We start from the raw sequence: 21,195 nt of genomic DNA on the forward strand, positions 1-21,195 counted from the left end.
GGCTCGTTCTACTTTTCCGGCGACACGGCCTACTGCGATGCGTTTGGCGCGATCCGCGAGACCTTTGGCGCGTTTAGCGTCTCGGCCATTCCGATTGGCGCGTACGGGCCGCGCCAGATCTTTGGTCTGCAGCACTGCGACGTGGCCCAAGCGATCCAGATCCACAAGGACGTCCAAAGTCATTCGTCGCTCGGGATTCACTGGGGCACGTGGATCCTCACAGGCGAGCACTATCTGGAGCCCAAGCGCGATCTGCAGCGGCTCATGGCCGACGAAGAGGACCCCGATGCGTTCTACACCCTCGACCACGGCGCGTCACGGCTCGTGCGATGGCGTCACGATTGATACACTCGACGCTTTCGCAGTAACATGGACAGAGTGTCTTCTTTGCGTTGCTATAGCTATATGGGCGGTTGCGTCCATGGATAACGATCGCTAAAGATAGCCGGGCGCAACGGACCTCGTTCGCTCGACGCGTGCCAGTTGCGAATCCGCCGGCATGTTTGACGACCAGAGTCTGCCCCCGACGCCCGTGCCCGACGACGTGCCCTGCCGCTACAAGACAGGCAAGTGCCCGTACCCACGCGCGATCAAAGTCAACAAGAAGGACGGGTCGGGCGCGCGGCTCCTCCTGTGCGAGCGCCATCGACGGCTGCAAAACAAGACCAAGAAGCGCAGCGACGTCAAGTACAAGGACGACCGCGCGATTCTCCGCGTCGTCAAGCGGCTCACGCCCGACGTGCCGATGGCGGCGCTCAAGGCGCAACTCCTCACGGCACCCACGACGCCCGACCCGCCCGCGTTTTCATCGTACGAGCTCGACATGCTCGCGTACTACCTCTTATGACACCCACCGCATTCCTAGTGTTTGTACAATAATACATGTGTGTACATAGTCGCTCTTAGTGGGCATAAAACCCCGTCGTCTTCGCGTTGTCTTAGGCAAACGACTCCATGAGCGGAAGGCGCTTGACGATCGCAGGCTTCTCGACCTCTCGGAGTAGCTTGAAGATGCCTGTCCCGACCGCGATGGGAATGCCCATGATGATGCACTCGCTCACACCGACGATCGCATCCGTGCGCGAGTGCACCTATACATCCGACTGAGCAAGCGACTAAGAACGTAGAGTCGTACCGCAGCATCAAAGAGGTGGTCGGTCGTCTTCTCAAACGACGCCAGCATGAGGACGCTCTCCTTCATCTTGGCGATGCCAAAGCGCGTGATACCGAGCACTTCGCCCTTGAACGTCATAATGTCCGAGAGCAGCATGAGATGGCGCCGGTCAATGCCAATGCCGTACGCGCTCATAATGTAGCTCACTTCGGACGCAATGAGATGGCGCGCGGCTTCGATCCCGAGCGTCTTTTCGACTTCGATAATGTGGTTGGAGGTCGTGTGGCGTCCGTCGACACCCGGCATGCCCATGACGTCGCTGAGACCGTAGCCTTCGACGAGCAAGTGGAGCTTCTTCTCCTTGCCTTCTTCGTAGTTGATGACGGCGCGGTTCACGGTCGGAATGCCCTGCACAATCACGTGCGGCAGCGCTGCCTTAAGCGCCTGGAGCGCAAAGTACATGGTGCAACGCGTGTCGCCGGCCGCCGACGCCTTGTACTTGGTCGGCGCCAAGATGCGCAATTTGTCCGGACGCCGTGCGTTCAATAGCACGTGGGGCTCCTTGAGGAGACGGACGATGCTGCGCGGCGGCGCACCGACCGCCGCCAGGATCGCTTGGCGCACGGTGCGCGCGTCGATCGTGAGCTGGAGCGCCGAGATCGCGTCCATATCGAGCTTCACCGAGAGGTACGCTTGGTCGCGCGCAAACACCTCCTTGATGTGCACGGCGATTTCGCCGAGTGTCGTCTTTTCAATGCAGCCCTTGACGATGCGCGCGCTGCGCTCGTCGTCCGAGCAGACAAGCGCGGCGGTGATGATGGGCGTCGAGATGTTCTTGCCGGCGTTGATGATCTCCTTGAGGCGCGGCACACCGAGCGTCACGTTCATGGAAGCGACGCCGGCAAAGTGGAACGTCTTGAGCGTCATCTGCGTACCAGGTTCTGAAATCGACTGCGCGCCGATCGCACCGACCGCCTCGCCCGGCTCCATCATCGCGCGGTGGTACTTGGTGAGCGACACCTCGAGGATCTTCTCGCACTGCGACCGCGTGAGGCGGCACACGTTGTGCACGAGGAGCCGCGCGGCTTCTTGGGCTTCGACGCTGCCCGCGACCTTGGCCTTGAGCTGCCACTTGGTCAAAAACTCCTTGTTGGCAAACGACGTGTGCCACGACGGCGTGCTCACATAGTGGAGCGCGTCCGTATCGAGCGACTCGTCGAGAGTCTTCTTGCCCTTCTTGGTCGTCGTCGTCGCCTTGGCCTTGGTCTTGGCGATCACGACCTTGCTCTCCGGCTCGACCTTGGTCGGTTCGTGCTCGAGCATGAACGCCCGCTCCAGCTGCGCAGCGTACGGCGACAGCGACGGGTCGTCGAGCGACGGGAGGTGCACGGCCGCGCGCACGGCCGTGAGTTTGTCGGCCGCCGCATAGAAGAACTCTTCGATTTCAATGAGAAACTTGCGGCCCGATGGCAGAATCGACTGAAACTGTGGCCGCTGGACCGCCTCCTTCCCGAGCGCGCGGAGCTCCGAGGGCGAGAGCGCCAGGCCCGTGCGGTCCGCGTTGGTGTTGACGACGTGCGTCAAGAGGCGTTGAAAGTCGACCGGGCGGTCGTCGCCCTCCATGAACGCCGGGTTGAGACCGTCGTCACCGTACGTAAACTGGACGACGCTGCCCTCCGAGTTGCGCACAGTGGCGTCGTACTGGCAGCTCAGATCTTCGAGCGCCTTCATGAGACGACGCGCCATGTAGCCTGTTTCGGCCGTCTTGACGGCGGTATCGACGAGACCTTCACGGCCACCCATCGTATGGAAGAAGAACTCGGTCGCCGTCAGCCCCGAGTAGAACGAGTTGGCGACAAAGCCTTTGGCGGCAGCGTGGAGCGCATACGGTAAAAAGTGCGGCAGCGTCCGGTTCACAAACCCCTCGGGCGCGCGCTTGCCACCGACCGACTGCTGCCCGACGCACGCCACCATCTGCGAAATGTTGAGCGGCGAGCCCTTCGAGCCGCACTCGGCCATGATGCGCGGGTTGTTGTGGAATGGCAGCGACTGCATGCACTCGCCACCGGCCGTCTCACGGAGCTTCCCGAGAAGACCGTTGAGCTCGCTCTCGAGCGACTGCAGCGGGTTGCACCCGGGTTTGAGCGTGAGCTTGCCGCGGCGGTAGTCCTCGATCGTCGCGTTCGCCTTGGCGTACCCATTGTCCAAAAGGTCCTTCTTGACCGCGTTGAGCTCGTCGGACGGCGTGACGTCGTCAATGCCGATCGAAAAGCCCTTGAAGTTGCCGAGCCAGCGCGCGCAGAGCTTGGCGAGGCGGTTCATGCAGCGCGCGGCCTCGGCCGACCCGTGGTCGCGAATGAGCACGTAAAAGAGCCCCTTCTTCGAGCCGTCGCCGAGCGTCTTCTTGCAGAGGTTGCCCGAGAGGAGCTCCGAGTTGCGAAAGACGACGTACCCGTCCTTGTGGCACATGCTCAGATTGTGCGTGTAGTTGCGCTCCTTGAGCTCGAGGTTGACCATGACGCGGCTCTTGCGGTTCGGGCGGATAAGGAGACTCATGACCTGCTTGCCCGTCCAGAGGCGGATCGGGAGTACGATCGCCGCTTCCGGGAGCTCGATCTCGTCGAGGCCGTCGCCCATGAGCGTCAGCACTTGGCAAAACTGCTCGCGGTTGAAAAACACATTTTTCTGCGTCAAAAGGTACGCGGCCGTGAGGAAATCTTGGGTTGCTGCCACGAGCGGCTCGCCGTTGCGCGACGTAATCAGGTTGTGCGGCACGGCCATGAGCGTCGCGGCTTCCGCGCGCGCCTCTTCGGTCTGCGGCAAGTGCATGTTCATCTCGTCGCCGTCAAAGTCGGCGTTGTACGGCGAGCAGACGCACTCGTTGAAGCGAAACGTGCGCCACTGGAGCACCTTGGCGCGGTGGCTCATGATACTCATCTTGTGCAAACTCGGCTGGCGGTTGAAGAGCACAATGTCGTCGTCCTCCATGTGGCGCTCGACCACGTCGCCTTCCTTCAAGTCGTCGGCGAGGCTCGCGCGGTCGCCGTACATGAGGTTTTTCGTGTACTTTTGCCCTTCGATGCGGATCGCATTCGCGCCCGGGTGCACGGCCGGGCCGTTGATGACGCACTGCCGGAGCTTGGCAATGTTGTAGCGCGTCACCTTTTCCGGGTATGTCATGACACGTGCCACCTACATGAGCGCATGAGCACCAAGACAACGGTGAAAGAGACGCGGCGTACGTGCTCGGGGACGCCGACTTGGTCGATGCGGAGGTTCGGGTCGGGCGAAATGACCGTTCGCGCCGAAAAGTCGACGCGCTTTCCGGACAAGTTGCCGCGGAAGCGACCTTGCTTGCCCTTGAGGCGCTGGCAGAGACCGCGGATCGGCTTGGGCGCGCCCTGGAGCTTGGTCAAGCCCGGCGTGTCGCCGTTGATAAACTGGGCGACTTGGATCTGGAGAAAGTCCCAGTCTTCCATGACCATCTTGAGCGTCGCGCCCTTGGAGAGCGCGGCTTGGAGCGCAAAGTTGACCTACGTGCTCGTGAGCTGGCGAATGCAAATTGTAAGGAGCAACCTGGATGATTTCCTGGAGCTTGACTGTCAGATCGTCCTCGTTACTGCCGCTGCCCACGTCCATGGCGACACTGGGCCGGATGCAGACGGGCGGCACGAGGAGCGAGTTGAGGATGAGCTTCTCTGGCCGACCAACGTCGGCGTTGACCCAGAGCAAGTCGCAGTCCTATATGTCGTATTGTCGAACGAAGATCCAAGACATAAGGCGTGGTACCTGGTCGGGGATGCGCTTGAAGAGCTCCTGGACGACGAGCGGGCTCAGATCTTCTTGGGCCTTGGCGAGGAGCGCGCTGGTCATTTCGGCGTTCTGCGCCTGCGCCTGCGCAAACTGCGCGACAAACACCGTGCGCATGTCGTGCGCGGCTTTGGCGCGGTACTTTTCGTGCACGAGCTTGAGCGTCGGGCACGCGATCTTGCGCACGGTGCCATTGATGCCGTCGCAATGCGGGCAACGCACAACCTTCTTGCAGAGCGCCGAGATCTTCTTGCGCGTGTTGATCTTTTTGAGCGCGTCGGCGGTCGGGTCGCGCATGCGCCGGAGGTAGCCCTCGCGCACGTCGGGCGCGAGCAAGACGCGGCTGCACTCTTTGCAGATGTTCTGGAGGATCTCGAGCGTCGCCTTGATGTAGCCAATGTGGAACACGGGCAGCTCCAAGTTGACGTAGCCAAAGTGGCCGACGCAGTCCGAGAGCTTCAAGTGGCACGTGTCGCACTCGTCCGTCTTGTTGGAGATACCGAGCCGCTTGTCCAAGACGCCAAACTTGGCTGGCTCGCGCGTCGGCATGGTAAAGAGGTCCCTATCGCATGGGCCATGAGCCTCATTACCCGGCAGCAAGCATCGATGTACTTGGAGTGCACGGGGATCTCGGACATCTGCATCATGTCGGTCGACGAGAGCAGGCCAAAGTTGAGGTGGCTGATCTTCGATGGCCGATCATTCTCGAGGACGAACTGCTTCACGAGCGGGTTCCGGCGGCTCATCGCGCCCGGCGCTGCAGTCCCGTTCATGGATGGCAAAAGGAAACCTGACCAAACACCACTCATCTTGGCGTAGCCCCCTCCCCTGGGGGGACCCCACACAACGCCCGCCGATGATTCGCTCCAACCCAGCCGTTTACGGTAGGGGGGCCTACGAAATAGAGCGAAACTGGGACACGACGAATCACGACAGCCAATGAGCGCGCTCCATTTTCGTGGCACATGGCGGCCGCGACGCGATCTTGCAGCGACATCACAATAAGCGTTGAACGCAAGAGCACTTGGACCGACTACTTATCCGCCGTGTACCGAGGCAAGAAGGGCCTAGTATGCACATATTGTCCAGCAAGTCAGAATAGTCCAGGTACTTGGTATATCGTTGATCGAGTGACAACATTCTGCGCTAGTGTACCACGACATGCAGAGCGACGCCCGTTCACACCGCAGGACTTTTCCGAGCAGTGTGCACTATGCGAGGCGTCAAGCACCACACCTTGAACTCTCTTAACGTTAAATAGGGGGTGGGCTATCGTAGTAGTACGTAATTATGACCACGAGTACATTCCGTTGTCGAGAATATGCTGGAGGTTGTGGTCGACCCAGTCGGCTTCGGCGTCGTGCCGCTGGGGTGGCAGCGGCTTGGATGGCCGACATTCGTAGAGCTGGAGCTCAATGTGGCGCATGAGAGCGGGCGAGACGTAGTGATACGCAATGGTCTCGGTGGAGCAGCACTCGCGCTGCCACTGGACGCCGCCGAGACCGCGATGAAACTCGTTGAACCTACTCGCTGCTTGACGCATTTCAAAACGATGACCAGGCGCACCACATGGACGGTGCGAACGCGTCCGGGTTGGTCCAGTACACCCCCTCTACCCAGATGCGTTCAAATGCTCACAGTAGGGTATCGTCCAGCGTACGGGGGTTGTTGGCATGCCAGCGCTCGCGGCCATGCAGGTCGCGCGTGTTGGTCGGCGTCGCGCCGGCCCACGCCATGCAAAATGCGATCGCTGCGTCGTCTGGCACCATGTCGCTTCTCTCGTCGTTCAAGCAGCGCGAACTCGAGAACGATTCGACTGCACGCTGCCCGTACCATCAGTGATGCGTCGTCATCAACACTCGAAACTGCACCTGCATGTAGAGCTTGTTCATGGCGTAGCCGGGCCCGCCCGAGTTGAAGACCCACCTACCGATCGATCGAGTGCCCATCACCCTGCGCCTACGAGCTTACCAATCGGCCCAGCGGCGTTTGTACTCGTCCAGCAGTGCTTTGTCTTGGACGTAATAGTCGACGAGGTCACTTGGTAAGCGAAAGCGGTGGCCGAGCTGCAGCGGCACGAGGTCTGTCTGCATCGCGATCTCGGGCGACCGCAAGTAGGCGCGGAGGTTCTCGAGGATGACATAAGCGTCGTCATCGGCTTTGTAAAACCAGTCGTACGCATGGCCGTACGTCGCCCAGATATACGCCAAACTCGCCTTGTGCTTTTGCCACAAATGGTCGTGGTCGGCCGGCGCGTCGACAGCTACGGCGCCGATGCTCGCATCGGTGACGTTGCTCAGAAACACGAGCTTATCGCAGCGAGGCCCCCACGTGTCTCGAATCGCGCGGGCCCTCGTCTCGTGGTGTGGCGAAATCGTGTTGACAAAGCAGAGCACGCGCGGGGCGTCGGTGGCGGGTGCGACGTGCACCACGTCGAGCGCCGCATTGGACGCGTCGAGGTCGAGCGCGCAGAGCTCGGGCCGCACACTGCGGTGTCCTCCAGCAGTCGAACGCGTCAGCAGCATTAGCACCGCCGCACCGCGCCCGCCACGTCGCATTGCTTCGAAAATCCCGCGTCAAGATCGTGTCTGTCCAGCGGGCCAATCCGGTCGTCGCAACCAAGCGAGCCCATTGCTCTTTATAAAACGCTCGCTATCGCTCGACCAAAGATTGTCGTTTGCATCATCGACAGAAGATGCAAGGAATAGGGTTATAAGGACGGTTATGTGCTCTGGACTGCAAACTTCATGAGGTGCTCCATAAAGACCTTGAGGCTCACGTCGTCCGTAAAGATGACTTCGCCTTGGCCGTCGCCCTGCGTGTGCGAGTTGGACGGGTTGAGCTTGGCCATGAGGAAGCGCGACTGGCTCTTGTGCTGGTCGCACACAATGTAGCGCGGGACCGGGAAGCGCGAGTCCATAATGAGCTGCGCGTCGGCTTGCGGCGCTTCCAGCAGGTTCTTGAAGTTGATGTGCTCGGCGTGCTCGTGGAACTTTTGGTCGCGCCACGATGCAATCGTCTCGCCGTGGAAGACGACCACGTAGAAGAACGAGTCGAGGAGCAAAATCGTGTCGGCGCGGACGGACGCCGAGTCGAGGAGCGCGGGCGCGGGCGGCCCGTTGAACGAGTACGAGAGCAAGGACGGCTGGATCATGACGAGCGAGTTGGTCGTGCACTCGCGCATGAGGCAGTGCCGGTACGTCGCGCTCTCGTCGGGCGAGTACCCAAACACTTGGAGAAACTGCGACCGGCGCAAGTGAAACATAAACTGCGGGTAGATCGAAAACTCGCGCGAGAGGCGAAAGCTCGACGGGTCGTCCTTGCGGTAGTCGGCAAAGCGAGCGCCGAGGCGGATGAGCGACCGGTCAATCCATCGCATAATGTCGTTCGTCTCGTCGCCGCGCTCGGACCGGTGGACTGCAATGCGCGTCATGAGCACGGCCGCGGCTTCTTGGTCAAACCCGCGCTTAAGCGACTCGATGTCTTCCGGGTCGACCGACCACGGGCCACAAATGGTCGTCACGCGCGTGCGGAAGCGGCCGCTCGCGTGCTGGTAGCGCGTGATAAACTGAAGGTACCGGCCCTTGCCCGGGTGCAACGTCGACGTCGCGGGGTTGGTCACGTCAAAGTAAATCGCGATCGCCATCTGCGGGTCCAAGGCGCCGAGGCTCCACGTGTTGGTGCCACCGACACCGATCTCGGTCTCGCTAATGTTCTTGGCCGGCAGCGCATTGTTGGTCTTCTTGAGCGCTGCGCACGGGCCGATGGCGCCCGAGACCTTGAACTCGCGCGACGTGAGCACTTCGAGCGACGACGCAAACGCCATGGTCAGGTGGTTCTGGTCGCACTCGGCCGCCTCGTCCGAGAAGCGCGAAAACATGCGCCGGAAGCTCTCTTTGAAGACACTCTGGCCAAACGAGTCGGCGAGCACGATGACGCCGCCCGTCTTGGCGACGCAGACGCGCATCTCCATGACGCCACTCTGGTCGAGCGAGCACGCGAAAATATCGACAACGTGCGCGTTCGAGACGCAGCGCTCGGCCAGCGCAGTGTAGTGCTCGATGGCTTTGGCCGAGAGCGGCGCGTTGCCCTTCTGGATGTCCGTGTGCGACCGAATGTCCTCGGACCGCTCGCGGTTAACGATCGCACCGGGACCGGTGGTCGCGGGACCGCCCACAAACATCATGATGCGCGCACCTTGGCCGCGATGCGTCGCTTCGAGGAGGCCAACCGCGACCGACATGGCGACGCCAGTCGCGCGCTGCGGGCGGTGGCCCGCGTTGACTGGCCACGGGTCGCGCTGGAGGTCTTCGAGGATCGACTCGAGCGTAAAGCCGCACTCGAGCACGGGAAGGAGAAAGCGGGACGACGCCGGCGCCTGGACCGTCGCGGGCTGGCCGCCTTGGCCCGGGTGGCGCGTCACCGCGAGCCCGAGAAAGTCCTGGACCTGCTGCGTCGTAAAGTCCTTGTTGCCACGGAAGACGTGCGACTTGGGGCACTCGGTAAAGCCGAGCTCGTGGACGTGCACCATGGTGCCGTAGGTGACGAGACCGACGAGCGCTTCGTCCGGGAGGAGGTTGAGCGTCTGCTGGATCGAGTCCTTGAGCTCGTCGAGCTCCTCTTCGGCGAGGCACGTGTCGATGCAAAAGATAAAGATCGGCGGGCCGGCCACGCGCTGCGGCAGCTCGTACTCGAGCGTCGAGAAGGACGGAATGAGCTCCGCGGGCAAGTTGGCCTCCGAGATGTGCTCGGCGTAGTGCGGCGGAAAGTGGTTGCGCGTAATGCAGAACGGGCACACCCACAGCTTGGACATAAAATCGACCTGGGCGAACGGGTTGAGGATCGCCGCGCAGCCCTTGCACTGGATCGGGTCGTACTCGACGGCGTCCGGCATGCCTTCGATCGGCTTGAGTGGCTGGAAGACGCACCCCATCGGCACCACGCAGCGTGTTTGCTCGAGCGCATTCACGGGCCAGTTGTTCCACGAGAAACGCACGCCGTCCTTCGCCTCGTTGGCTTCAAAGTCCCACACGGGCGGGGCCACGACCGCATGCTGCGAGCTCTGGTCCATCGAGGGCTGGCCGCCATAGGCTTGTCCATACTGGCCTTGCGGCTGGCCATACTGGGCCTGCGGCTGGCCGTACTGCGCTTGAGGCTGGCCATACTGCTGCTGCTGCTGCGCGTACTGCTGATCGTACTGCTGCGGCTGAGCGTACTGCTGCTGCTGAGCATACTGCTGGTCATACTGCTGCTGCTGCGGCTGGCCGTACTGCTGCGGCTGGCCGCCGTACTGGCCCTGCGGGTACCCGGGCTGCTGCATCCGACGCGCTTGGAAATGCAAAATGGAAGCTGCCGACGTTTGCCGTCACAAAGAAGTCAAATTTCGTGGAGACGTCTCATTGGTCCACAAAGCCTTGACGACGTTGTGATTGGCTATAATTCGAACACGAGCAGTTCATTGCCTAATCGGAAATGATCAGTTCATTGCCTAATCGGAAATGATCAGTTCATTGCCGTCGGCCCTCAAGCAATTGATCCACGCGGCCGCTTTGACGCTCTTGCGCACCTTCCCAGCGAGACGGAGCGCCCGATGCATACGCACACCACGCTGCCACGCTCGAGGCGGCTTGCTGGTATATCCAACCTAACAGTAGCAGTCGCGGACGAGTCCATGGGGAGCTTGATGTCAGCCGCTAGCTAGCTTCGACCAGCCCAAGCCCACGTCAAAGGATATTGCGCTTCTTCGTTTCGGCTCGCATTGTGGTGGGTGACCTGGAGCAAATCGGTATGTGGTTACTTTCTTTGAGGAGTTCTGTGAGTGCATTTGCCAGATGTCGTGCCCAAGAGATTGGACCCTGGCGAGCCTCTACGACGCCTCGCACAGCGCCCGGCACGCTCATTGCTCAATCGTCCACATGCAGCCGAACCCCGTATTCGTGTACATCGCGGTGCTCTTTGTAGCGATGACGTCGGCGCTCGAGTGCACGTCGGGAGACTTGGCGACGGTCACGTCCGCCGGCCTCACGTGCATCAACGCCGCGAGCCTCAACATTGCCGCTGTGTCGTCCCAAGACCCCGAAGTGCTGGTCAAGATGTGCCAGCACTCGGAGTGCAAATCGTTCTTTGCCGCCACACAAGCGTTGACGTGCACGGTGCAGAACCAACCGGCGTCGCTTGCGTCCCTTGCCTGCAGCGGTGCCACGTCATGGACGCCGACCATCACACTGGGTGTCGTCGCATGTCTTGTGCTCCTCGTCGTGCAGCTATAATGCAATGCAATCTATTCTTCCATGCGCCCAATGTCCCACCGTGAGCGCTAGAGCCGACCACGGGTACAATCAAGACCGCTGGCCTCGCAAGCACTCGCGCTGACCCTGCTCATGGGTTGTCGCCCGAGGCGACTGGAGATACCAAAGAAGGTACAGGCCGACACTGCAAGCGCGTCGGGTATGCTCTCCACAGTGCGCTGAAGACCCGTGTGTCGCTTTGGCACCCTTGTCAAGGATCCCATCTATAGCAAATCTATAGCTTGTACTAGCTCTTGGGTTCCGTGAGCAACCTCTTCCATCACTCATACTTGTACATACTACGTGCAGTCGAAACCTGAAGGAGGCACGACCAGTGCCGACAGCGACACGTGCGCAGAAGTCGTTGGCATCAACGCCTTGGGTGTTTCGCGGGGTATTTTCGGCGGCAACCCTCCAACAAGCCCAGGAAAAGCCGAGGTCAACCGCCGGCTCGCTACAATTGTAGCATCAACGGCAAGAGGTAGCTCAAGCGCCAAGACTCTCATGTGTTTTCAGACGAAACGCCGAACGACGATGCAAAGGTCGAGTGCGACGAATCTTGCGTCTCTTTGCACCAAGATCTGCTGACGGGGCGATCTATTCTGAGCGCGAAGGCGCGACAAAAGTAGCTGCGCTGAAATTCTTGTGGCACGGTCGCGAAGCCCACAGCTGACGACGCGGTGCTGGCACGGGCAAAACACTTTTGTCCCTTTTTGTAAATAGTGTCATTATGGCTCGTCGAATGCCTGCAGGAGGCTGTGGCAATGTCAGAGAGGTTGGTTGGTTGAGGGGTCGTGCCACTCTGGTGATGTCGACTGTGAAGCGACCCTTCTCGAGTCCTCGCAACCGCGCGGCGAGGGAGGTGCGCCGCGTTGACGGCTTGCCACGAGGTTTGACAGGTTGTAGAAGCACTAAGATCCGATCTTATTGCACAAGAGGCAAATCAAGATGCGTGTCGTTGGGGGGAGGCAGTGTTCTGGGGCTGCGTGACTCACACTATTCCTGTGGCGTCCCGATAAACTTCTGTGGTTTCTGGATTTTTCGAGGTTTGTCCCAGAACCTCTGAGACGTGATGGTGGCAGAAGGGGTTGGTCATTCGCCCTTTGGCCGCCACCTGCCGCGGACGTCGCCGCCGCTTCCTGCGCTCTTCCTCGACCCCGCCAAGATACGTCCACCACGAAAGCGCCCTCTTCGTCGAAAGTCGAGGCGATGCATACCCCGCAGCTTCACGTCTTCGACCTCTGCGTCCAGCTGCTCCGGGGCAAAGCGCTCGAGCTGAGCGGCAAGGCGCCGGACGCCGCCGGTGAGCGCTGGCACCTCGTCAAGCAGTGGATGCACTTGCAGTATGCGCTCGACGCTTGGCGCTTCCGCGAACAACCACCGGCGTTGCCTGAGCGGGTCGCATTCCGCGCGCCGTCAGTCCGCGAAGAGTATGAGCAGCTCCAAGTGCTGGGCACTGGTGCGTTTGGGTCGGTCGTGCTCAGTCGCGCCGTCTCAACTGACGTCCTCTACGCGATCAAGAGCATCGACAAGAGAAAGATCTGCGGCGACGAGGCGGTGCGGCTCCTCGTCGAGCGCCAAATTCTCTCGACCGCGTCGCACCCGTTTGTCATCCGTATGGACGGCGCGTTCGAGACGCCAACGCACTACCACTTTGTGCTTGAGTACTGCCCTGGCGGCGACATGTACTCGCTTCTCGAGGCGACGCCGCAGATGCCGGAGGCACGCGTCATCTTTTACACGTCCTCGATCGTGAGCGCGCTCGTGTACCTGCACCACGCCCACGTGGCGTACCGCGATCTGAAGCCGGAAAACATCCTCCTCGACGCGAAAGGCTACGTTCGGCTCGCCGACTTTGGCCTCGCCAAGCAGGCATTGTCGCCCACGGACACGACGTACTCATTTTGCGGCAGCGTCGACTACATGGCACCCGAGGTGATCTTGGGCGTCGGGTACGGCCTCCCCGCCGACGTCTGGAGCCTCGGCTGCGTCGTCTTCGAGATGCTCACGGGTCTTCCGCCCTTTTACACGACGCGCGGCCGGCGCGTGCTCTTTGATAAGATCGTGAAAGGCCAAGTGCTCTACCCGACCTACTTGTCGCCTGACGCGGTCCGGTTCCTCCAGCGCTGTCTCGACTTGGACCCAAAGGAGCGCTGGACGGCCGAGCAGCTCCTCGAGCACCCGTTCTTGGCCAGCGTCGACTGGTACCAGCTCGGGATCCAGCAAGTGCCCGTCCCGTTCGTGCCACACCTTGCCGACAAGACGGATACGCACTACTTTGCCAATCAGTTCACGTCGCAAGCTGTCGCGGGCAACTTGGTCGACACGTGCGACGACTTTAGCGACTTCGACTGGCACCGGACGCCGCTCGAGGACGTATTGCCCGTCGTTAGTTAGTCGGTCCCATCCCCAACTTCGTAAAAGGCATGGGTCTTTATTATTGACCCATGGTAAAAGGACAGATTCATCTTGCGTTTTGTATTCTGGCGTCGGTGGTGGTGTCATTTTGGCCAATGGCCTCTCGGAAGTGCGTGGGATTGGTCGGGTGCCGAATATGTGACCTCTTTTTGGCCAATGAAACGTGTAGATTCAAAATAGCAATCTTGCACCATGAAACGGAAAGCACCGTTTTTGGCCCAAGCAGCGGGGTCGAGCATGGACACGCTGGTCGACCTCGTCGAGAGGATATGGGCAGCGGTCCTCGCCGTCTGCTGCTACCTCCCGCCGGAAGAGGTCCCGATGCTCGACGCGACGCCCCAGCCCCTCGCCCGTGCGCTGGCGCCTCCCACGCGCGCCTCATGGCTCGTCGTCCTTTAGGGCGACTGGACTGTCCGCGCCTCGTCATGATGGTCGACGACCACCCGCTTCGCGTCAACACGGGCGATGGCGTCACGGGCGTGGACCACGTCCGGCACGTGCTCGAGAGCCTACACGCAGGCGTCGGTGCCGACGAAGTCGCCGTGACCCGCGACGGCGGCCAGTGGCTTGCGACCGTGCGAGCGACGCTCGATGCGTGTACGTCGACAGGTTTCTCGCATTGCATGCTCAAAGAGACGCGCGCACCTAGTCGTGTCCCAGGGTGACGATGGCTCCGGTCACCGCGCCGTCTGCGAGCGCGTGTACACGTCGCTTCGACGCCGCCTCAAGGCCCGCGACATTGCGCTCCGCGGTCTCTGGCGCGTTTGGCTCGAGAAGGAGTTCCGATGCCTCTTTGCGGGCCTTCGCCTCAAGCACGCAAGCGCCAAAAAGTGCTTGGTGCTCGACCTCGACCGGACTCTGTGGTTCCGCTCGTTCGAGGTATAGCTGCATCGATGTTGCATCGCGATGGCTCATGCGACCTGGCAGCCGATCCCGAACGCCGACTTTGTCGCTGTTTTGCGCATGACGTATTCCAAGCTGCAAACCACCATCTACGTCTCGCTCCGGCCGGGCGTCCACTACTTGCTCCAGACGCTCGCTATTTACTACGACCTCGTCGTCTTTACCGCGAGCGACAAGAAGGTACATGGTCGTGCAGGATGAGTACAGCCCACGGTTTTGGCTGCTAGTTTACGGACCTTCTCATTGATGAAATGGACACAAAAGCTAACATTCAATACCGCCTGTACCGAGACGCGTGCTCGCTGCACGAAGAGGTGGGTACTTTGATTTCATATCTGCAAGCTCCGACTCGTCGTATGTACTAGCGCGGTCACTTGATCAAAGACCTCACGCAGCTTGGCCGGGACCTCAAGGACGTTGTTCTCATCGACGACACGGCCGAAGTCGCCGCCAAGCACCCGGCCAACGCCCTCATTTGCTCCGAGTAGACAGCTCACCAACGTAATGCGCCCGAATAATGCATCGACGACGTAGGTATCGCGGGAGCAAAACCGACATTGAGCTCTACAAGATCACGATGGCGCTCGAGCGACTCGCATACGTCGAGGTACGTCCATGGCGCGCCGTCCTGGGTAATACGAGCAGCTGTGTAGGATGTTCGCAATCACTTGAAGCATTTACCGTCCATTCTGCGGACCATGGATGTGGCCAACCCCGTGGCCTAAAGCGCGTCACGACAATGATTGCTGCATGTAGCAGAGGCATGTTTATGTATCTCGTACTGCGTTTGATCAAGACATATTACATTTGAAAACCTTTATTTTGATATTCCAATGCATCTTGCGCCGTATTCTACTGCTGGTGGCGAAGCAGCCGCAACTCGTCTTGGTTGAGCTGCATCTCCCGCAACGAGCGCAAGAGCGGGACGCGCTCGCCTGATGGCGACGTCCGTGCCTTGGCCACGTCATTCCACATGACACCGATCGCAACGAGCGCGCAAAGAACGTTGCCGATCGCCATGATGAAGAAGGGGGCTGTCGACGTCCAGTGGTCAAAGAGGTACCCGCCCAGCTTGGACGTGATGAGAATTCCGACCGTGCCGCAGAACGAGTAGGCGCCGCTGACGCTGCCACGTAGTTGCGCGGGGATCGCCTTGGACGTCACGAGCGAGAGCGACGAGACGATGATGCCCATTTCGCCGACGCCAACGACGATCGCGACGGCAAACATGATGGGCGAGGTCGGGTCTTTGGAGGCGTACATCCAAAAGTACCCGACAAAGCCGATGATCGTCGAGAGGAGCACGATGAACGGACGGTAGACGCGGTCGCCAAGGTAGCCAAAGAGGGGCGCAGCGATGAGCGCGGCGGTTTGCACGACGCCGCCAACGATCGACGCGGTGATATACGCCTTGCGGCAGTCGTCCTTGATGTCGGGCGCGTTGACATCGGTCGCGTCACACAACTTGTGTTCAATGTAATACTTGTAGACCCAGAGCGGCAGAAATATCGTAATGATGATCGTGTCGCCGCGCGCGAGGAAGCTGCCCATGTAGCCCAAGAGGACCTTGCCGTCGGACGCCGCCGCGACGCCCGCCTTGAAGCCTTCCAGAAACGTCGGCGGCAAGGCGTCGCTTTTGGCATGCTGCTCAAGCCCGATCGTCTCGTGGTCGTTCGGAAGCAACGCCGTGTCCTTGGTAGAGGCTTTAGGCCGGAGCGCGTAGAGGAGGAAGAAGCCAAACACAATCGAGACGCCACCGACAATCGCATACGACATGCGGAGGCCGTCGACGACGGACGCAAACTTGGCGGGCAGCGGAAGAAACACAAAGACCGCGAGGAGCGCGCCAACGCCCGACATGAGCCCGACGAGGCCACTGATCTTGCTCCGGTCCTAGGAAAGCGATCTCGTTGGCATACCATGTGTATACGACGACGAATAGTACGCTTTCGGCCGCGTAGTCGGCGAGAACAGCCGTGAGCATCGACGACGTGGCAGCCGCACCGAACGCGTATAGCGCGCGGTACACAATCAGATCTGAGTTGTAGCTGGTCGCATACGGGTAGGCGAGAAGACCGGCGCCGATAAGGACAAAGCCGAGGCCGTAAATGCCGTGGCGGCCAATGCGGTCGCTGTAGACGCCCCAGACGTACACCATGACGAGCGAGATGCACTCATCAAAGAGCGTGAGGTTGCCCGAGATGTCGCCAATCTTGGTCACGGGCACTTGCAAAATGTCGCCCAGCACAAAGCCCTGGTGGCCACGTTATCATGCGGATGCAACGTGTGGAGTCTGTACCTGCGTGGAGCTGAGGAAGACGTACATGCAGATCGCGAGGCCTGACGCGAGGACGAACGCGACAAAGTTGAGGCCCGTGACATTCTCCTTGAGCGCAATGAGCTTGAGGAACTTCCACGTCCGCGTCTCGGCCGTTGCGTACAACATGGGCAAATCGCAAGTGGGCGGCGAGCTGCAACCTGGCTGCCATCGCATCTGATTGGCGTGTGACACGTTCCGCGGCCTTTGATTGGCTACCCACTTTGCCCACCAAGATCCGGATCGATGGCGTCCGCTGGACAGATACTTTTTAGCGATCGCGTTGTTCCTGGTCGGTTCCTCTCAGCTTGAGCTGCTTCTGAGCCTAATAGCTAATTCCTTTTGGGCCTTTTCGATACCGAAGAGTACCGGTAGTTCCCGATTACTCCAATATACGACTATAGAACAAGAATCAACGCACCACTTGAAGGGCACGGCAAAAGCCGAGGGAGCAATGTACTCCAATGTAAAAGGTTCAAACAACAATATCACATCAATTATAGACTAGCGTCTAATGGAGGCGGAGCTCGGGCTCATCAAACTGCACTTGGCGCAGCGTGCGCGTCGTGCCATCGTCGGCGCTGACTTCCTTGGTCTTCTTGATGTCCTTGATCGAGACGTAGATGGCAATGACAGCCGCGAGTACGTTCACAATAGCCATGATGAAGAAGGGCGCCGTCGACGTCCAGACGTCAAAGAGGTAGCCGCCGAGCTTGGACGTGATGAGGATACCGATGGTGCCGCAGAGCGAGTAGGCGCCGCTGACACTGCCACGGAGCTCGGTCGGGATCGAGCGCGACGTGACGAGCGAGAGCGACGAGACGATCATGCCCATTTCGCCGACACCGACGACCGCGGCAATGTAGAGCATGTTGCTGGCAGTCGGGTCAGGCGACACAAACATCCAAAAGTACCCGACAAAGCCAATGAGCGCCGAGAGGAGCACGATGAACGGACGGTAGACCTTGTCGAGGAGGAAGCCAAAGACGGGCGCGCTCGCGAGCGCCGCGACCTGCACGACGCCGCTGACCATCGCACCCGTGATGAAGGCGCTGCGGCACTCGCGGCGAAAGGTGGGCGAGTTGGCGTCCTTGGCCGCGCACAGGTTGTTTTCAATGTAGTACTTGTAGATCCAGAGCGGGAGGTACGCCGTGATGATGATCGTGTCGCCGCGCGCGAGGAAGCTGCCAATGTAGGCGAGGAGCACCTTCGGGTCCTTCGCAGCCGCAAAGCCGGCCTTGGCACACGTGCGGAAGCTGGGCTTCTCGACGACAAGGTCGCCGTTGGCGGTCTTCTTGGCGTCTTCAATGTTGGCCGGCGACAAAAGCGCCTCGCTGTTGGCCAGCACGACCTTCTTAGGCCAGAGCATACCGATAACGAGGACGCCAAACCCGATCGAGATGCCGCCGACGAGACCGAACGCGTACTTGATGCCTTCGACCGAGCCGCGGAACTTGGCGGGGATCGGCATAAAGACAAAGACAGCAAAGATCGCACCAAGACCCGACATGAGACCGACGAGACCGCTGAGCTTACCACGACCGCCCTCCGCCGAGTAGTCGGCGAGCACGGCCGTGAGCATGCACGAGGTGGCGGCCGTCCCGAGCGCAAACACAAAGCGGTAGAAGACGAGGTCCGTGCTGACGCCAGTCGCGTACGGGTACAAAATGAGCGCGAGACCCATAAAGCCAAAGCCCGCGCCGTAAATGAAGTTGCGGCCGACGCGGTCGCTCAAGACGCCCCAGACATACACCATGACGAGCGAGATGCACTGGTCAAAGAACGTGAGGTTGCCCGTGATGTTGCCGAGGTCCTTGGACGAGACGTTGAGGATGCTGCCGAGCACGAAGCCTTGGGACGCGTTGAGGAAGACATACATGCAAATGGCAAAGCCGGACGCGAGCACAAAGCCGATGAAGTTGATGTACGTCACGTTCTCCTTGACCGAAATGAGCTTGAGGAACTTCCACGAGTTGGTTTCTGCATTCGAGTACAGCATCGTGCCGAGGACGTTGTGTGCCGGAAAAGGCGAATTGAAGAATGAGTGAAGTGTCGGGCTTGTTTTAGGAGCTCTAGACTACAACCAGTTAATTTGTTGAAGGTCGGATGGGCCGCGTGCGGCGTGTGGCTGCGCTTTATGCAGCTAGCATATCTCCTGAGATAAAGCGCGGAAGATCGCTAGAGCAGCAACGGTCAACTTCAGGATCTGTGTGGGTCAATGGGCATGACAAGTCGTCCACGTGTAGACCGGAGGACTCGGGCCAATGAGCGGGTAGAACGTTTCGTATTGGGCAGCGTTCGACCAATGACAATGCGCCGTAAACGCTTTGATGATCGATCACGTCAGGAAGCTGAAAAGATCACATGGAGGTCATGGGTTCAGTCCTGCGTGCGACCTTGGAATGCTTGCTAGGTTAGAGACACTAGCGTTTGTGCGGCGATGACTGCACATGTTCTGCGACAGGGTGGCTACCGTACGAACAGCTCGCGCTCGAGATTTCTGTATGTAAACCTCTAATGTGCCTTTTACAGCACGCGCGCAAGCCAACCGCGGGCCTTGAACGCACGCTCGTGTGTTCATACATAGTGTAGTACTACGTAGCATATTTTGTTTTATTGCACCGACCAATCGTGTCCAGAAGCTTCAACATTCCGTCAGTGTATATCTTGAACTTTGCCACCCGCCCCGAAATGAGCCGCTGCATATTCCAGCGCGGTGGCCACCCAGACAGGCGAATGCAGGACTTCAGTGGATTATTTGGGACACAAAAATCATCAGCACGAATTTGATAGCCCCCCTGTACGTATAATGTTTTCACTACTAGAAGAGCTACTAGAAGTATAAATTTAGAGCCCAGTGTCGACACAATAACTCCACGCGACGAAACCATTGGTTGCAATGTTCGTATGTATACGTGGCTGCAGTGCATCGCATCGTCGTGCAACTCTCCGCCAACTGAACTCTGACATCCCATCACCAGATGGTCTAGGGGACATGTACTGTCCGCAATACAATTGACAAGTACTGCATGCCCGGTACATGTACCACTCGCTCGACCATGGCGACATTGTTCAATCATGCACACCACTTTCCGAATAAACGTACCCGACTTATCATAGCTACCTTTATCCACGTACAAATGTCGTACGCGAGACTCGATTGCAAAGCCCCATCCTCGACGCAAGGGTAGCACAAACGCTGGTCGCGGACTAGGCCATCACGTCTGTCGGCATAATCATCCGGGCCTTCTTGCTCTCATCGTGTCCGTGACGTGATCGATCATCAAATCGATTACGACCCATTGTCATTGGCCACAGGAGGCTCCAATCACGCGCCGAACGGCTTTGGATTGGATCGAGCCCGCACGCGCATACCACCACTGCAGCTCCGCTCGTTGAGATTTCTCGCCGCTTCGTCCCACGCCGATGGCTTCAACTTGGTCACTGACGCTGACGCATCGCTTCTCCACCACCTGTATATTAAACCAACTAGAGGACATGTTGACCAAGCCCTAGCACCTTCACCAGACCCGTGAAAACGTTGTTGGTCCAATGCCTCGCAACGACAATTTCGAGCCCGACACTTCACTCATTCTTCAATTCGCCTTTTCCGGCACACAACGTCCTCGGCACGATGCTGTACTCGAATGCAGAAACCAACTCGTGGAAGTTCCTCAAGCTCATTTCGGTCAAGGAGAACGTGACGTACATCAACTTCATCGGCTTTGTGCTCGCGTCCGGCTTTGCCATTTGCATGTATGTCTTCCTCAACGCGTCCCAAGGCTTCGTGCTCGGCAGCATCCTCAACGTCTCGTCCAAGGACCTCGGCAACATCACGGGCAACCTCACGTTCTTTGACCAGTGCATCTCGCTCGTCATGGTGTATGTCTGGGGCGTCTTGAGCGACCGCGTCGGCCGCAACTTCATTTACGGCGCGGGCTTTGGCTTTATGGGTCTCGCGCTCATTTTGTACCCGTACGCGACTGGCGTCAGCACGGACCTCGTCTTCTACCGCTTTGTGTTTGCGCTCGGGACGGCCGCCACCTCGTGCATGCTCACGGCCGTGCTCGCCGACTACTCGGCGGAGGGCGGTCGCGGCAAGCTCAGCGGTCTCGTCGGTCTCATGTCGGGTCTTGGTGCGATCTTTGCTGTCTTTGTCTTTATGCCGATCCCCGCCAAGTTCCGCGGCTCGGTCGAAGGCATCAAGTACGCGTTCGGTCTCGTCGGCGGCATCTCGATCGGGTTTGGCGTCCTCGTTATCGGTATGCTCTGGCCTAAGAAGGTCGTGCTGGCCAACAGCGAGGCGCTTTTGTCGCCGGCCAACATTGAAGACGCCAAGAAGACCG

The 21,195-nt window shown here is 59.6% G+C and overlaps 10 protein-coding genes across 12 annotated transcripts; 5 read left to right on the forward strand and 5 right to left on the reverse strand.

The window, feature by feature from the left end:
- Nucleotides 1-264: 264 nt before the first annotated feature.
- On the forward strand, nucleotides 265-847 carry SDRG_09013 (hypothetical protein; the record flags this gene model as incomplete). Its single annotated transcript, XM_008614922.1, has 2 exons — nucleotides 265-324; nucleotides 446-847. The coding sequence occupies 2 exons, from the start codon at nucleotides 265-267 to the stop codon at nucleotides 845-847; spliced, it is 462 nt and encodes a 153-aa protein (XP_008613144.1).
- Nucleotides 848-882: 35 nt separating this feature from the next.
- Nucleotides 883-5,697, reverse strand: SDRG_09014 (hypothetical protein; the record flags this gene model as incomplete). The annotated part of the gene is made up of 6 exons (XM_008614923.1): nucleotides 883-1,091; nucleotides 1,136-4,306; nucleotides 4,357-4,647; nucleotides 4,691-4,855; nucleotides 4,904-5,486; nucleotides 5,537-5,697. The coding sequence occupies 6 exons, from the start codon at nucleotides 5,695-5,697 to the stop codon at nucleotides 939-941; spliced, it is 4,524 nt and encodes a 1,507-aa protein (XP_008613145.1). The 3' UTR covers nucleotides 883-938.
- A 455-nt stretch (nucleotides 5,698-6,152) lies between these two features.
- SDRG_09015 lies at nucleotides 6,153-7,472 on the reverse strand. Of its 2 annotated transcripts, XM_008614924.1 has the most exons (5): nucleotides 6,896-7,472; nucleotides 6,796-6,850; nucleotides 6,585-6,747; nucleotides 6,491-6,536; nucleotides 6,153-6,447 (listed from the first exon to the last, which is right to left on the reverse strand). In XM_008614924.1, exons 1-5 carry the CDS (start codon nucleotides 7,447-7,449, stop codon nucleotides 6,213-6,215), a joined length of 1,053 nt encoding a protein of 350 aa, XP_008613146.1. In that variant the 5' UTR covers nucleotides 7,450-7,472; the 3' UTR covers nucleotides 6,153-6,212. The 2 variants fall into 2 exon arrangements, with proteins under 2 accessions (XP_008613146.1, XP_008613147.1); XM_008614925.1 differs by having other exon boundaries at nucleotides 6,153-6,536.
- A 122-nt stretch (nucleotides 7,473-7,594) lies between these two features.
- Nucleotides 7,595-10,437, reverse strand: SDRG_09016 (hypothetical protein). The gene has a single exon (XM_008614926.1). It carries the CDS (start codon nucleotides 10,242-10,244, stop codon nucleotides 7,647-7,649), a length of 2,598 nt encoding a protein of 865 aa, XP_008613148.1. The 5' UTR covers nucleotides 10,245-10,437; the 3' UTR covers nucleotides 7,595-7,646.
- Nucleotides 10,438-10,750: 313 nt separating this feature from the next.
- On the forward strand, nucleotides 10,751-11,217 carry SDRG_09017 (hypothetical protein). Its single transcript, XM_008614927.1, has one exon. It carries the CDS (start codon nucleotides 10,756-10,758, stop codon nucleotides 11,191-11,193), a length of 438 nt encoding a protein of 145 aa, XP_008613149.1. The 5' UTR covers nucleotides 10,751-10,755; the 3' UTR covers nucleotides 11,194-11,217.
- Nucleotides 11,218-12,296: 1,079 nt separating this feature from the next.
- SDRG_09018 (AGC/AKT protein kinase) lies at nucleotides 12,297-13,700 on the forward strand. The gene has a single exon (XM_008614928.1). It carries the CDS (start codon nucleotides 12,421-12,423, stop codon nucleotides 13,606-13,608), a length of 1,188 nt encoding a protein of 395 aa, XP_008613150.1. The 5' UTR covers nucleotides 12,297-12,420; the 3' UTR covers nucleotides 13,609-13,700.
- Nucleotides 13,701-13,724: 24 nt separating this feature from the next.
- Nucleotides 13,725-15,411, forward strand: SDRG_09019. 2 transcript variants are annotated; one of them, XM_008614929.1, is made up of 8 exons: nucleotides 13,725-13,981; nucleotides 14,029-14,226; nucleotides 14,279-14,508; nucleotides 14,557-14,712; nucleotides 14,760-14,846; nucleotides 14,898-15,016; nucleotides 15,067-15,139; nucleotides 15,186-15,411. In XM_008614929.1, the coding sequence occupies exons 1-8, from the start codon at nucleotides 13,822-13,824 to the stop codon at nucleotides 15,255-15,257; spliced, it is 1,095 nt and encodes a 364-aa protein (XP_008613151.1). In that variant the 5' UTR covers nucleotides 13,725-13,821; the 3' UTR covers nucleotides 15,258-15,411. The 2 variants fall into 2 exon arrangements, with proteins under 2 accessions (XP_008613151.1, XP_008613152.1); XM_008614930.1 differs by having other exon boundaries at nucleotides 14,760-15,016.
- SDRG_09020 (hypothetical protein) lies at nucleotides 15,315-16,990 on the reverse strand. Its single transcript, XM_008614931.1, has 3 exons — nucleotides 16,832-16,990; nucleotides 16,478-16,786; nucleotides 15,315-16,425 (listed from the first exon to the last, which is right to left on the reverse strand). The coding sequence occupies exons 1-3, from the start codon at nucleotides 16,976-16,978 to the stop codon at nucleotides 15,385-15,387; spliced, it is 1,497 nt and encodes a 498-aa protein (XP_008613153.1). The 5' UTR covers nucleotides 16,979-16,990; the 3' UTR covers nucleotides 15,315-15,384.
- A 331-nt stretch (nucleotides 16,991-17,321) lies between these two features.
- SDRG_09021 (hypothetical protein) lies at nucleotides 17,322-18,874 on the reverse strand. The gene has a single exon (XM_008614932.1). It carries the CDS (start codon nucleotides 18,846-18,848, stop codon nucleotides 17,361-17,363), a length of 1,488 nt encoding a protein of 495 aa, XP_008613154.1. The 5' UTR covers nucleotides 18,849-18,874; the 3' UTR covers nucleotides 17,322-17,360.
- A 1,609-nt stretch (nucleotides 18,875-20,483) lies between these two features.
- On the forward strand, nucleotides 20,484-21,178 carry SDRG_09022 (hypothetical protein; the record flags this gene model as incomplete). The annotated part of the gene is made up of 2 exons (XM_008614933.1): nucleotides 20,484-21,104; nucleotides 21,149-21,178. 2 exons carry the CDS (start codon nucleotides 20,484-20,486, stop codon nucleotides 21,176-21,178), a joined length of 651 nt encoding a protein of 216 aa, XP_008613155.1.
- Between the last annotated feature and the right edge of the window lie 17 nt (nucleotides 21,179-21,195).

This window comes from Saprolegnia diclina, assembly GCF_000281045.1.
Source record: "Saprolegnia diclina VS20 unplaced genomic scaffold supercont1.28, whole genome shotgun sequence".
NCBI classification, from domain to species: Eukaryota; Oomycota; class Saprolegniomycetes; order Saprolegniales; family Saprolegniaceae; genus Saprolegnia; species Saprolegnia diclina.